The sequence below is a fragment of the Stegostoma tigrinum genome, chromosome 27, assembly GCF_030684315.1.
Source record: "Stegostoma tigrinum isolate sSteTig4 chromosome 27, sSteTig4.hap1, whole genome shotgun sequence".
NCBI classification, from domain to species: domain Eukaryota; kingdom Metazoa; phylum Chordata; class Chondrichthyes; order Orectolobiformes; family Stegostomatidae; genus Stegostoma; species Stegostoma tigrinum.
The window spans coordinates 5248955-5265222 of NC_081380.1; the positions used below are offsets into that span (position 1 = coordinate 5248955).

The following is a 16268-nucleotide window of genomic DNA, read 5'->3' on the forward strand; positions in this document are numbered from 1 at the left end:
AGAAAGCCACGCAACAGACTTATGAGGAAAGTTGTAGGTCATGAAATAAACCAGACACTGGCAGCATCAGTACAATGTTGGTTGAATGACAGGAAACAGAGTGACAGCCAGTGGATATTCTTCAGGTAGGAAGAAGGTTTGTGGTGGCGACCCCCAGGGGTTAGTAAGGGACCTCTGTTTCTCCTGATCTACATTAATGATGGAGGCCTAGGTGTACAAAGGACAATTTCAAAGTCTGTGGAAGATCCAATACTTAAGGAATAATTTTCAACTGCGAGGGGGACTATGTAGATCTTCAAAATAACACAGACAGGTGAGTGAATGTGCAGTAAGGTAGCAGATCAAGTCCAATTCAGAGAAATGTAAGATAATGCATTTCGGTAGGAATAACATGGACAAACATTATTTTAAAAAAAGAGTAGAGCAGCAGTGCATCCTGGATGTATATGTGGACAGATCATTGAAGGTGGCAGGACAGGTGGAGAGAGTAGTTTATAAAGCATACAGTATTCTGAACCTTACCAATATATTCATTATTAATGGAGGCCTGCAGTACAAGAGCAAGGGATTATGCTGAAAGTGTACAAGTCCCTTGTTAGACCTCAGCTGGATTATTGTGTATTGTACTGGATTATCTAAGTGGGATCTCACAGAGTCAGCAGTGCGTCATTCTGGCCACAGCACCTGCTGCCGGAACACCTGCACATTATCAGGAAGCATCAGAACTGAACGCTGTGCATTCTATCCATCTGCTAAAGACGATTCTCCCCAAGAGGCAGGCAACAGCTGTGAAAGAGTTCAATCTGGCATTAAGGTTAAAAAGCAACCTTAAAAACAGGAGTCAACAGAAAAAAAAAGGGGACTTGATGCCTTTTCATAAATATCAAAACATAAAATATACAGCCCAGGTTGAAGTTTCTAAAACACTGAGTTACGCTTCAGCTAGAATTTTGGATGAAAATCTAACCTCATTTCCAGATGACTGCTTGACCTTCTTTGTTTCCTCAGGCTCTTCAGTTACCATCAGGGCACTCTCTTCACCACTTTCAGATTCCGGTTTGAAGACCTGTTTAAAGGGAGCTGATTTTACAGCTAATTCTGGACATCTTAGGGAGCAAGCCTTTAGCCTCAAACAGTCACTAGTAGGTAATGCCAACACCACTCAAACCTAGTCACAATCACCCCAATGTTGGTGTCAGCTTAGATTGCTGCTAACATCTGGGGATATTACAAGAGTTGGTTTAGAAAGTTGCTGAAACCAAGCAATGGTTCGCACGTAGGGGATGAGAGGAGGAACATTTAATGTGAAATTTGCAGCCTTTGAGGTGGGTGGAAGTGGAGGTGATCAATGATTTCAAAATGATATTGGAAATACACTTGAGAGAAATATATTATCAGGGCAACAAGGGCAGAGCAGGGAAGTGGAACCAACTGGATGACCTCCATGGAGCTGGCATGGAAGCAAAGGGCCAGATGTCCTCCAACTCTGTACCTGTATGATCTATGCTGATTCAGACCACCTACTGCATCCATTGAGTACCTCATTCACAGCACTCTGGGCATTTTATTTTGGTAGGAAGAACATTTGAGCTGCCATTTTATTTCTGATGGATCTCCCCTAGTTTGTAACAATCATCACAAAAAAAGGAAGTGAATCCAATGCCACCGTGCAAACTACCACCACGAGCAGGACACCACAAAATGAACAACCTGGCTTTCAGCCTGAGATACGCAACAGACTGACCCAGCTGTCAGCTCAGGACCCCGGTGGACAGACCCAACCATGCTGTCAGCACTCTGTCTGTACTACACCAGAATGTTTCTGAAGTGGGACAAGAACAAAGAAAGAAGGAAAGAGGAGTAGAGAAAGAGAGGAAAACGGGGTCAAACAACTGTAAAGGTGTAAACACCGGATTCTAAAATGTTACTTACATCTAGGATGAGTTGCAAGGCTGCCTTGGTGATGCGAGGACAAATCCGCACAAACACCATTTTTGAGACCTGCCGCATCAAACGGCTTGGTTGGGAGAGAAAAGACAGCAAAATTTCAACCACAACCTCCACCCACTCCGGTTCTTCTTGATCTGAAAACGACAAGAGATAGCTTGAGAAAATTAAGATACCTTATTCTTGTTTGATACAGAAACTTAGCTATCAAGCACTCCCAATTACACAGGAGGCATCTGTACTGTGGTTGCATTTTCCATGAACACTGAATTTGTCCTTAAACATGTCGCACCAGCAATTGATGGATTGGGGGCTCTGCCCAAGAAGCCCCTCAACTCCTCTCTACCGTTTCCAGCCACTGACCTGGTTATCCTGACTGGCCAGGCTCCTAGACCTCACTGAAATTCTGGTTCCTCCTGAACCACAGGGTCTCTAGTAGATTCATCAAACCCTTTTCATCACCAAGAAGCAATCACAGTAAGGAACAAAAGATTTCTTAGATTGAAAATCTGACAGTTAAAATGCTCAGTACGACTTTACATCTGTGCACCATGCCTTGGGTCTTTGGAATGGGTGAAGTGCAAGTTCAGCAGAACTTTGTTGGGGATCAAAAGGGATAAATTATGAGGACATATTGCATAATAAGACTTGCAATCCATTGCATTTATCAGATTTAGAGTGACCCAAGGTTTTCAAGTTAAGATAGACTTTAAAAAGTACTGTACCTTCTGGTGAGTGTCCAGATTAGGGCATAACCTAAAAATTCAAGCAAGGTCATTCAGGGCTGATGGATGGCCTGAGTGAGTGTCTTCACACAAAGGATCATGGAAATCTGAAACCCTTCTCCATTAAAAGCTGTTGAGGGTAGAGATCAAGTGAAAATTTCAAAACGGAGATTGCTAAATCAGGTAAGGTTATCACGGGACATAAAGCGAAGGTACAAGTTGGCTTGGATTCAAATGAATGGAGGTGCAAGATCAGGGCACTGAACACTTATGGTAATAATCTTTATTGAGGTTGGGAGTACTTTAAACAGATTATGCTTCCACAGTACATTTTTGAATTCAACTTTCCTCCCAAAGCTTTATACTAAGATAAAGAACCTACTAGGCCCAGACCATTTTAGTCAATAGCAGACCTGTGTTTAAAACATACCCATAAAAAGTATCTCATCAGTAACAAAACCTCGTTGTTGAACAGGTATGGGCTTTAGTTTCAAAGCCACAATTTTACAACCAAGCACAATGGTCTCTACACATTACAGAACAGTCTTATTTAGAGCAAATTACGGCACAAGTCCCCTTTAACACATTCAGTGGAATCCTCTAAATACGCTCTGGCAGCAAATGATGGTTAATAGATACAATACAGGCGAGGGAATTCGGCTCTGTTCTGGAATTAGGAAATTAGCAGCATTGAAAAAGACCTTTCAAACAGTTTGTTGGTGCATATACCCCATAAGAGCCCATTCCCATCCAGCATCGTTCTCTCTCAATCCCACCCTCTTTCAATTCTGCCTCAAGGCTCCTATTTAAAATACCAAAGTTATCCATTTCAAAACATTCCACAAGGCAATGATTTCCACATCTGCACCCTTTTAAATTGCTGAGAGGCATTGGGTTTCACCCTGCTGTTACACAGCTGGGCCATACATAACCATATTGTACCATCTTCAGAATGTTGGAGGGTTGCAATAATGAAACACACACAGCCTACGTTGAAGGGGGTGGTACTGACCCATTGCAGACGCAGACTGCCTTTTCCTTTTCTTCACCGATGCTTTCTGCAGACATGTGTGCAGGTCACTCATTAGTGCCACAGAATCGTCACGATTCTAAACAGAGAAAGACAGAGGGGCTCAAGACGGCTTTGAAAAACAGCAGTATTGGCAAGGTGCTACATTTACTCTCAACACTTGAGATTTTACACCATTTTCTTAATGGTTGCCCTTCCTGCAGGGTTTGTTAAAGTTGCTTACACATCTTTGCAGTGCAAACTGATGAGATTGATCTCAGTGATGAGATCAATGAGCATAGGCACTGGAACAAAAAATTTCAATTACAAAATTCCTGCTTAGTCAGGATTTCTGTCACAACCCAAAGAGATCACGCCTCACCTTCAATAGTGCTTTAAAGCCACTCACTGAAGGAACAAGAATCGATTTGGTTCCCTGTTGAATGTTTTAACTGCAGCATGTGGCCATCCATGAAGAGCAAGCTGTATGGTTCAGCTTTTTTTGTACATGGCAGGGAGTGGACAGGGGTAACAAAAATAATGACAAATGCCAAGAAAAGATGTTCTGGATGAGACAATATCTAGATTTGATGAAAATGTACCTGCCACCGGGAATATTCCTGATATTTTCGGATTCTCAACATATTTACCAGTCAACAGCGTAACTGTTAGCTCAATCCCAGATGGCAGCAGTGGAGCTTCTGTGGCAGAAAACTAGTGAAATATTTAGCAGACTGTCTGACAATATAAATGCGAGATACTATTGTTGAAGAGACTCCTCGATACACTGGAACAATACATTCATTAATTCTACACATCATTTCAAAGTATGTGTGTTTGTCACAGGATAATTTAGAGCTATTGGCTGCAAAATCGAGCTGCAAAGGGAGTAATAGGTTTCAATTCCCTTCTTCTCATCTCCCAATGCCACCCTCAGTAGCAATCAAGTTTAACTTAATGTTGAAGCCCATCAGCCAGCAAGTTGGAAGATTTTGAGAATGTGCTTTCATAAAGCCAGAGGGAGGGTTGCTCAATGATACGACTGGTGTCTCAAGGGTGGGGTGGATTGAGAATCTGCATGGAGACTCAGTTGGAATTCAGCCAACTGTAGAATGAAATATGTCCCCAAGGGTGTTGGGGTACTAACGGAAGCTGTGGTATGAATGCTGATCTACTGTTTCCTTATAAAAAGGCCATGTGGCAGACTAATCACCTTAAACTCAGCAAATGAGATGGCTGCCACTTGATAATCAATGAACTGTCTAGTTTAACGTACTTAATAAATAAAATTCTCAGAAGATAAAATTGCACTGCTTGCCAATCTTTCGCAGGTACTCAAGATTCTAACTTTGCCTCTATGGAGTTTGCAATACATTTATTAGGAAGGAAACCTGTTATCCTTGTCGACATGAATGCGATCAACCAGCAAGTGGCCTCGTTAGTCAGTTAGTCCTAAAGGGTGGACCAGTGTCTCCTCAGGCTAATTTAGAGATGAATAATAAATACCAGCCTTGCCAGTGGCCCTAATAAGCACAAAGTAGTTCTGAGAAGAATGACTCCTGGTGGGTGGTACCAGGGGAGAGTCACAGTGCTGACCTCCTGTCCACATTGTGTAGATGCTTTCAGGAAAGGAAGGAAGTTAACAGAAGACTACGTGGCTCATCACTTTCTGCAGACTTCAAACAAAAGATGATTTGAACTCATCAGGATGAGAATTTTTTCCAGACACTGTACATTATACTGCTCTTAAAGGATACCAAATCATATAAAGATGCTTGCACTTAAATGTCAACTGTTTTACTAGTCCCTGCTTCTCAGACACTGGGCTGATGTAATACAGCTGAAAGGTTTATACTGCATTAAAGAAACCTTTGGGATAGTGAGAGTGACCAAGAAGTACCTTGAAGAGCTGAATGCCAACGAGCAGGAAGAGCAACTGAAAGGCTGAAATCTCCAACAGCTCCGATTTCTTTGAATTTTTCTGCAGATCTTTGACAGACTGGAGCATACTGTGAATGAACAAGTAACTCATGAGCACATGCAGTGACCACTTCAATGTATTCAGTGACAAACGTGGGTCAACTTAGTACAAGGAATATTCTAATTTTAGTATACATGGCACAGATCTATTTTGTTACATCCTGATTTTGTTTATATAAGAAAAATTGACTATGTGAACATTTCTGGTTGATTTTAACAGGATCGTGGCAGCTGGACAGTGAACCATTAGACAGTCCAACCAAAGATAGCTAGACCCAGAATAACACACAAAATACGAGACGATCCAGCCAAGTGTAGCTCCTGAGGAACAGGGGGGAGAAAGAACAGAATTATGATTGAGCTGTCTCTTGGTGGTGTAGTGTTAAAATCACTGGGCTACTAATGCAGATGCTGAAGTTCATGTTCTGAGGAGATGGGTTCAAATCCCATCACAAACACCAATACCATTTAAAGTCTAGTCATAACATTGCAATATGTAACAAGTTTCCATAACAGTGACCATGATGACAATTTTTTTTTAAAACAACAATCAATGTGGTTCGCTAACAACAACAGAAATTGCTGAAGAAACTCAGCACATCTGGTAGCATCTTCTTCGAGAGGATCATTGGATTCTAAATGTTAACTCTGCTTCTCTCTCCCCAGATGCTGTCAGACCTGCTTAGTTTTTCCAGCAATTTCAGCTCTTGTTACAGATGTTCAGCATCCACAATTCTTTGCTTTATCTGGTTTGCTAACATCCTCTGGGCAAGAAAGCCTGCCTTTGTCATCCAGGCTGACTACATGCAACTTGAAACCCCTAGCAACATGATTGCCTGCCCTCTGAAATGGTAAGCCACCCAGATCAAGGGCAATTAGGGGCAGCAACAAATACCAGCAAAATCCGCTGTCCCATGAATAAGTAAAGAGAAAAAAAATTGTTCATACCGTCTTTAATTCCCACATTCAAGAGTATTTTCCATCTCGCAGCTATCTACATCCAACAGGAGCACATCCAGTATAATCATAGAGTTGTACAGCACGGAAACAGACCCTTTGGTCCAATATGTCCATGCCGACTAGATATCCTAAATTAATTCAGTCCCATTTGTCAGCATTTGGCCCATATCCCTCTAAACCCTTCCTATTCATGTGCCCATCCCAATGCCTTTTAAATGTCATAATTGTACCACCTCCACTGGCAATCTCCAACGCCCCAGGGGAAATAGCCCCAGCCTACTGAGCCCCTCCCAATAGCTCAAACCCTCCAACCCTGGCAACGTCCGTTAAAAATCTTTACCGGACCCTTTCAAGTTTAACAACATATTTCCTATAGCAGGGAGGAAGGTGAAATTGAACAAGAGAACCCTACATTGGCTTATTAGTCTGATCCTTGGCTTTCCAAAAGTGGGAAAGCATTTATTAGACTATGACCCCAGGCACCTTTTTTCACAAATTAAACAGTAACTTAAGATAGGAGCAAATATAGATTTTACAAATGCTCAAACACCTCAAGGATGCCCAAAATAATAGCACACCTGTTCTAAATAACTTATCCATACCATTTTCTCACAGACCAGGTAACATTTGTATTTAATTATGTTCTGAAGGCAGATAGTCTTCCCTCCAGCCTTCAATCATGGAGAAAGCCATTCCACGATTTGATCAAATTGGTAAAGTTCGGCTTCAGCATCTTCCTCTCCCTGAACCTACAGTTTTATTTATTATACTTGCCTATGCTGCAGCTTCCCTTCTCTGTTTCTGCCATGCTCAGACTGTGTAAAAGAGAAGCTATCTCCCTCCGATTTCAGATTACATCATCACGTGATCGAGACTGGCACTCCAAGCAGGACTGAGGCATTGCTGCCAGGTCAGAGGCACCATCCTTTGGTCTGCCCTTTCAACTGGGGACAAGAGGTCACAAAGAGCACAATAATGGGATAGGGGAGTTCTCCTCAGTCTCATTAATGTGCATCCCTCAACCAAATTCACCAGAAACAATTCAAAAGTCATTCATCACATTTTTTGCCATTTTTTAAAGAACTTGTTATGTTTAATGGCTGCCAGGTTTGTGTACAGCTCCTGTTTGACCGAGCTATAAATGTAACACATCAAGAACCGTCAGAGACAAATATTAATGGGGTAATAAACCATATCATACAGGAGATACCTAGTACATTCTGTTGTAAACGGAAACATTAATAAAGACTTGCATTTATATAGTGCTTCAGGAGACCAAAGCACTTTACAACCCATTAAATTTTTTTGAATAGGGTACACAACTAGGGCAAGGCAGGGAATGCAGTCAATTTTGTGCACAGCAAGTTCCTACTAACAGTAAGGAAATAAATGATTGCTTTAACTGCGCAAGTAGCATTCCTACTTATGAATAATCCAGGCAGCAGATTGTGCATTATTGGCAGCGTTTTATGACTTTGAAGGATTATACATCCAGGGCAGATACTTAAGATAGTATTCAGGAACAACTGCACTAAAAGGCAGACTGATAGGCCCACATAAAAGGCTTCCTACTGTGACGCTAATTAGGTTTGGGTTACATACCGGTCCCAGGCCTCTCTCTGCTCTTGCGTAAAGGGTTGGACAAGTCTGATGGAGTCCTTCTTTGACAGCAGGGAATCAGCATAACAAACCACAGAGTAGATCCACATTTTTCCATCTGCTGTAAATCCCAGCATGCGTTTTTCATTCTGGCCAACTGATTCAGTGGAGTTGCCCAGTGGAGGTAGGGAATTCAGATGGTTCAACAGACTGGGGACAACAAAAACATACACATCTTGATTATGCAGTATGTGTCACCGTGGATATTAAACAATGTGCCATCAATGATGTGGAGGAATAGGTGAAAAGTAATCTCCTCCTAAGTTTTATTAATTTTAAACTCTCTGGAAAACCAGAAACACAAAGTTAAAAGCTGTATTTTTTTGGACGCAAAGTGCAAAAGCAAAGTCTCTGAAAGCTTACCCAAAGAAAGAATTTGCAATCGCATTCCGGGTGGTTGGGTTCAGAGGAATAGTCAGTGTCGCCTCAGTCTCTGGGATATCAGGTGTTTGCTGTTCAGTCACAAAGAAGGTGTGGAAGAAAATGAATCTGGATCCAAAAATATGGAAAGGTGTTAGCTTAGCTTGTAACATAGAATCATGGAAAGAGACCCTTCGGTCCAACTTGTCCATGCTGACCAAATTTTTCAAAGTAAACTAGTCCCCCTTGCTTGCATTTGTCCCATATCCCTCTGAAATGGCACAAAGGCAAGAGAAACAGACTGCGCAAACTAGGGCATACACACAAAGAAATGGAAAATAAACAAAAGTGCACAGATGAGTGGGAGAAAACACAGAAGAAAGATTATGCCCCTCCTAAAGTTAACAATGAGAGAGCAAACAGCACTGAAATGGCAAAAAACCCTATCCCCAGGTAAGGGAGGAAAACAGTTTCTGTAAACCCCTGGAGTAATATCATCACTCCCACCCCTGAGCACTGCGAATATCATGGCCAGAGACAACCACTACTAAGTGAACTTAGCAGCAGTACGGCCTTTTCTCCAGGCATTTTGTTGGTGAAAATGATCTTTGCACATAGTTAGCTTTGTGCCTTAGCCATGATAACTGCTGAGATCTAAATCCATGATGACAAATACCTGTACAGTTCAGTAAAAGAAAGGTTTGCATCTCATCAACTGGGAAGCAGACTAGACATACTTCCAGTCACCGAATTGAGAGAGAACACGGAACAGCTTAGATACAGGATATCAGATCGACTTGGCACTTCACCTGCTGCCCTGGCCATATTCATAGCCACTATGATCTCTCAGAAATGAATAAGTTGAAATTGAGGTGGCAAAATTTATAGTAGCAAGTCCTGAGCAGCCACATTATGTACTGCCTCATGGTTTCCCTACTCACTTGGAAATGTCCATAACCAGGTCTTCCTCTTTCTTCACTTGATTATTATCCACAATTGAGGTGAGCCGTGCAAAAATCCACATTCGCAGCCTTGTCACTGAGTGTTGCATTCTGTAAAATATCAGAGACAGTTAATTCGAGCAGTTTCAGCATGACATACCAAAGCATTTTTACAGCTGTCAGAAAGATAGCCAACAGGCCCAAATGCAATCAATCAGTCATGGGACTGGGGGAGGAACCACAGATACGTGGAAAATAGGAACGAAAGCAGGCCATTCAGTCTGTCAAGCCCACTCCATATTTCAACATAATCATGGGTGACCCTCCATCTCAATGCCATACTCCTGTGTTCTCCCCACTGCCCTGGACTCTTTTAGCGTCTAGAGATCGTTTTTTGACCTCACCTCTGTGTGATTCTGTGGTAGAAAATTCTACAGGTTCACCGTATAGTGAAGAAATTTCTCATTTAGTCCAAAATAGCTTAACAAATATCTTGAAAACAATGACGCCTTGTTCTGAACCCCAGCCAGAGGAAAATCATCCCTGTATCCAAACTGCCAGCCCTGTCAGAATGCTAAGTTTTGATGAAGTCGCTCTCTAATTTTTAACCTCCAATGGAAGATAATTATTCAATCACCCTGTTCATGGCATCTTTAAGCCTCTCTTATACATACACCTTCCTAAGCTTGGCTGAATTTAAAATCCATGTTCATTTATGATTAATTACAGTAGGTTCCAAGGCCTGCAAGAGGGCAAAAAAAAGGCACCAGCTGGCCATTTTGTTTTCACCATCCATTTTGAAATTATGGCCAAGGGAATTGGCTGAGGTGTAAAGGGGCATCAGATGTGCCATACCCCTCTTTAGCAATGTAGAAAACAGGAATAGCAGCAGGCCATTCAGCCAATCAAGTCTGCTCCTTTCAGTCAATATGATTACCGATAATATGAACACCCACTTCCAACACCACACTTTTGAGTTCCCCACATACCACTTGATACCTTTACTACTGCAAAATGAATTTCTTTGTTAAATATAGACAACTCGGCCTCTATTGTCTTATGGGATACATTAACCCTGATTTGTCTCCATAGATGCTGCCAGACTTGCCGAACTTTTCCAGCAATTTCTGTTTTTGTTACCCCCATGACCTTATTTTGGGACTTGAAATCTGCCTCAACCCCCCAGTGGGAGGAGGGGGTAGAGGGGTGGGGGGAAGGCGGTGAGCCTTGGGCTCCTGAACCACACATGGGGACATCCTGCCTTAACTGAGGAAAGCAAGGAACAGTGGAGAGAGGTTGTAAATTGTAGGATTGATATTTGGGAGCTTGGGCCCAGGTTAACTAACTGGCTTTGATTTTATCTACCATCTTACAATCTGGGGGAGCGGATTGGTTTCTTACTTTTGAATCAGACACTCAATTAAAATTTGATCTCAATCAGGAATTCTGACTGGTCCAATCTGATTTTTCTGCATCTTTCATCAGGTGGAAATTAGGTACATATTACAGGGAGTCTGAAATGTGTATTGATCAGATATACAAAGGACTTATTTGGTTTTTGATGACTTTGTGTTGATGGCACAACTGCCACATCACTTCAAGAGATAACAAAGTGTAGAGTTGGATGAACACAGCAGGCCAAGCAGCATCGGAGGAGGAGGAGATGCTGCTTGGCCTGCTGTGTTCATCCAGCTCTACACCTTGTTATCTCAGATTTTCCAGCATCTGCAGTTCCTACTATCTCTGCCACATCACTTCATCTGACTCTCTTCAACTGACCTTTGATATTCATGCACATGCAGAACGCAATCATGAACGGTTTAATCCTCGGGTCTCAACAACAAACCCACCCCCTGCACCCCAGCCTCCCATGGCCTGACCAAGCTGTTTCTTATTTTCTTAACTGAGAGCTGGTCACCCTGTTTGGGACTAGTAACTGACAATGCAGCTGAACCTGGCAATGGTGAAATGGCCAGAGTTAGACGAGGGTGTTACCTCAGCGATGTGAGCGGCTGGAGGAGAGAATGATTCAAGCTGAGGCAGTCATAGGCCTTCATGCCAGTAGCAACCTAGGCTCTCTAGTCATCTAGTGGCATCTCTGTTTAAATGTGGTATTATTGGGGAGTCCGGTGAACATACCCTCATCTACATCAACAGAACTGAGGCTGAGAGAGTGAAGGGGGTCAAGTTCCTCAGAATGACCTGTCCTGGACATCCTACATAAATGCAACAGCCAAGAAGGTACAACAGTACCTCTTCTTCCTCAGGTGGCTCAGGAAATTTGACATGTCCATAAGGCCCCTCACCAACTTCTACAGATGCGCCACTGAAAGTATACTGTCCGGGAACTGCTATGCCCGACAGCAAGAAACTACAGAAGGTGGTGTGCACAGCCCAGACCATCTCAGAAGCCAACCTCCCATCCATGGACTCCATTTACACGGCTCACTGCCACGGAAATGTGACCAACATCAAAGTCCCATCACACCCCGGTAATGACCTCCTACAAACTCTTCCGTCAGGCAGAAGGTACAGGAGCCTGAACACACGCACAAGCAGTTGGAGAAACAGCTTCTTTCTGACCGTTATCAGACTGTTGAATGGACTCTAGCCTCAATACCGTAACCTGCAATGCCTCTCAGTCTTTTTGATCTGTACATCCTTTGTTTGCTGTGATCTGCCGGTACAGCTGTAAACAAAGCTTTTCATTGTATTTCGCTACACATGACAAAATCAATCACTACTGCAGAACTTACAGGCCAGGTCGTTGTTTGTTCTCCTTCTGTCGTTTGGTGCTGAAGTCCAAGCAGGCTTCAAGGTCTGGACTGATGAACATATTTTTCAGCCAATTGACATAGTTCAATAAAACTGAGGGCTGTAAGTGACGTATCACTTTCCAATAACTGGGAATCACAGGGTAACCCTGGTTAGTGAGGCACGAGAACTTGGTAATTACTGTAAACTGCTTCTCAGAATCCTGGGTGCTTTCAAGAAAGGAGTCAACGTAGGTCTCCATTTCTGGTGCAAACTTGAACCTGCCTGGCAGCTGAAAGAGAAATGTTGTAGTTAATGATCTGATCCCCAACCACAGGCCCATTTAGCACAATGCTGCATTACATTCCAGGGGACAAAATGTGGACACATCTGAGGTGACCCACTTATACAGCCACTTTTAGAGTAGAAATATATCCCAAGACAGCAGTGTAAATCAGAAAAAAAAATCAACCGTGAACCAGAGAATATGATATTAGGAGCTTATGCTGAACATAGCGACTGAGGCTGGGATCAATGGATCCAGCTAATAGTATATAGGTAAGAGTGAACCACCTTAATGATAATAAGGATGCGTGGTCAGAAGCTTAGCCCAGGGTCAGTTTGGAAGATCAGGCTGAGTTAGGGTCAGATGGTAGCCAGGGGAATAAAGTTGTGGTGCAGCCTGATGACAAAGATTTTGGACACTCCAATAATTAACTGGACAAAATCTCAGTACACCTATGTTGGAACGTCAGGTGTGTAATCTGGCATGGCAAAGGTAGATAGTTTATTTTTAAAAGAACTGAAGAGGGCAGTATGGTGGCTCAGTGGTTTGCACTGCTGCCCCACAGTGCCAGGGATCTGGGTGTGGAGTTTGCACACCCTCCTCGTGTCTGCGAATATTTCCTCTGGGTGCTCCGGTTTCTTGCCACAGTCCAAAGATGTGCAGGTTAGGTGGACTGGCCATGGGAAATGAAGGGTTACAGGGATTGTGCGGGATGCTCTTCAGAAGGTTGGTGTGGACTTGATGGGTCAAACGGCCTGTTTCCACACTGCAGGGATTCTATGATGAGTCTTTAAAAAACCACATGGGACGTATTACTGCAGAGCTGCTTTGGTCACTAATACAGTCCATTCCACCTACAGGCCACAGCAGAAATTGGAACCATTTCTTTGGGCCAGTCTGCACAGCTGAACTTTTGATTGATTGGAAAAGAAATTGAAGACTTCAGGTCTTAAACTGAGGGAGTTTGTCAACTCTGGAGCCCTGTTTCTTAAAAAATAAAACTTTCTTCTAATCAACAGAAACATAGAATTCTGAAATTGCTTTGTACTTACTTCTACTACACAACTATTCAAACTGCTCAGTGCAGTTACAAAAATAAAGTTGTGAAAAAAAGTGCAATGCAGCTTAGAAGGACAATTGGCAGTTAAAAATAAACCACAAGTTCAGTTAATATAGGCCTCTACATAGCCACAAAATTGAGGTAACTTCCTGGAGCTGCACTTAATTCAAAAGGTCAGCCAGTTGAGTCCAGGTGCTTTTATTGTGAGACCAGCAACAGTCCATCTACATAGGTGAGTATTTGCCTCATACAGAAGCAGCAAGGCAACGGTTACACAATTAAGGGCTGGCAAGAGGTGTCAAAGAATCCATGTTCTGAACCTGAACAAATTCCTTTTCAAACTTACTCCCTTCTCTGTGGCTGTCATGCTTGGCCCCAGATTGTTTGCCTGGCCATCAGCGTCGGGGGAGACTTGACTGCAGAAGAACTGTCTTTGTGCACTAATTACTTACCTCCATAGACTATACACTTCCTTTTACATTAAGAAATTTGTTAGCTTTGGCTTAGCAGTAGCTCCACTCCAAAAAATGAACACAATACTTAAACCGGCACTGAAGGTATGTAATCAGCCAATCTATATCCCACAACCAACATTGCACTGGTTGTTTCTCACAATACTACTGCGGCTACAGTTCAAAAATACTAGATTGGTGACAAAGTACTTTGGGATATCTTGAGGTTGTGAGTGTTGCTTTGAAGGGACAATTTTTTTTTAAAAATTCCTTGCTGCACCCAAAAGCCTCACCACAGCAAAGGAGAAATGCTGGAATACTGAACAGTTCGAAAAATGCAATCATTATAAACTTTCAAGATTGGTGCAACTCATTAGTGTACTAACTGTGAGTAGACAAAACAGGAATGACAAAGTGCATCGGTAAGTGGAGCAGTGGGAAATGCACAGCGGATAAGATCAGCAAGCAGCAGAATGCAGTGACAGAGAGAGTTAGCTCATCGAGAAAGAGACCAAGACAGTCTGTGGCTGACAAAGGCAGCAAAGTGGACTGGAAGTTAGTTTTGAGGGGCACAATGGGTAAATTTACTGCAATACTTCACTGGAGGGTAATACAGAATTTTAAAGCGACAATTTTTGCATCATGTGAAGAATGGGCTTGCATGTTTTCAAGTGCTCCAAATACACAGGTAGTTGTGAAAAACTTCAATTAGGAGGCTGCATTTGGGACAGAGGTCATCCTTTACCCATTCAAAGCAGCAGGAATTTTAAATGACCGACAGCAAGTCGTTGTAAGCCCTACTTCTGCAATACAGCAATGCACTGAAAACTAGGATTTCCTCGCTGTTCGCTCAGCTATTTCAATGGTCTTCAGACCGGCTTCTCACCTTTTGGTTTCTTGGTTTAAGAGGGAGATGTCAAGGAGAACTCAAAGGAGGAAAAAGGAGGAGAGAATTTCAGAGATCAAAGCCTTGAAGCTGGTGATGTGTTGTCAAAGGTGGAGCAATTAAAACTCAAGATGCCGAAGAAGCCTGAAATTGAGGAGTATCGACAGCTGCAGGTTACAGAAATGGAGGAAGCAAAGACGTCGAAGGATTTAAATAAAAGAACATGAATAGAGTTATTGGTGTGCAAAGACTTTAGGTCCCTGGAGGAACCTTGTGATGATGCAATGGAGCTGCACCTCATTGGGCATAATTAGAACAATAGACATGAAATTAAGAAAAACAAGCAAGAAACATACATCAAGAGCTGGGCAGAAGCTTGAAGACTAGCTGTGTAAACTTTACAAACACACCGAGCATGGGTTGACTAACATTAAGTAGTGGAGTTCATGAAACAGTCTTTCACTAACATAACATTAAGATTAGAGCCTGGTACCTCTCTGATTATCATAAATCATAATATTTAATCTTACTTTGTAATAAACAGCCCAAGCCTGAAAAGAGTCCTTGACCTTGCCTTCTTCTCAACTAGCCTGCCTTAAACCCAAACTCAAGGATGTGGGCATAAAACTACACAAAAACAAATTACTTACCCTGGAACAAATAAACAAACATGAACCAATACAGTGGTGATGCGTGCTTAAGACTTGGCGTAAAGACATGAGCAGAGTTTGGTATTGAAGTTTATCAAAGATAGAATGTGGGAAGCTGGCAGGGAGTCCATAGAAATAGTCAAATGTATGGTTCCGATTGAGGATGGAGGTATGCACAGATTCCTTTTTAGGCCTACTCCTCTGGTCATCAGGAATTTTTAATTATACCAAGGTGAAGACATGGTTAATTGTACACCTTTAAGACTATATCTGGTTTTATCTTAAGCTAAAGAATGAGAAGATTATTGCAAACAAGACTGAATCAAACATGCAAAGATTATTCACAAAAAATTAGACTGTATAACATAGATATGGCTTAGACTCTAAAATCCCAAAATTAACTGAGACAAATTAAATTAACAGACTATGGTCAAATATGCCAGAGATCACATCAGACAGCTAATGTGTTCAAGATACGCCTCAGATTTTTCAAATTCTCCAGACAGCAGTAACACAGTGTGTCACCAAACCTTATTAAAACATCATGAGTGATTTCAACTGTTCAGCTGTGGCCACCTGGCTTTGAAACTTCCTCAAGA

General features: G+C 42.3%; 1 protein-coding gene across 1 annotated transcript in view; it reads right to left on the reverse strand.

Annotated features, from left to right (window-relative positions):
* mybbp1a (MYB binding protein (P160) 1a) overlaps nt 1-16268 on the reverse strand; it is an 82052-nt gene that overhangs the window by 40919 nt on the left and 24865 nt on the right. The window contains exons 9-16 of the mRNA XM_059655313.1: nt 12338-12627; nt 9582-9692; nt 8644-8769; nt 8224-8430; nt 5582-5690; nt 3685-3781; nt 1933-2084; nt 968-1066 (exon numbers count right to left, since the gene is read on the reverse strand). Coding sequence (XP_059511296.1) covers nt 968-1066; nt 1933-2084; nt 3685-3781; nt 5582-5690; nt 8224-8430; nt 8644-8769; nt 9582-9692; nt 12338-12627 — 1191 coding nt within the window. The remainder of the gene's footprint in view (nt 1-967; nt 1067-1932; nt 2085-3684; nt 3782-5581; nt 5691-8223; nt 8431-8643; nt 8770-9581; nt 9693-12337; nt 12628-16268) is intronic.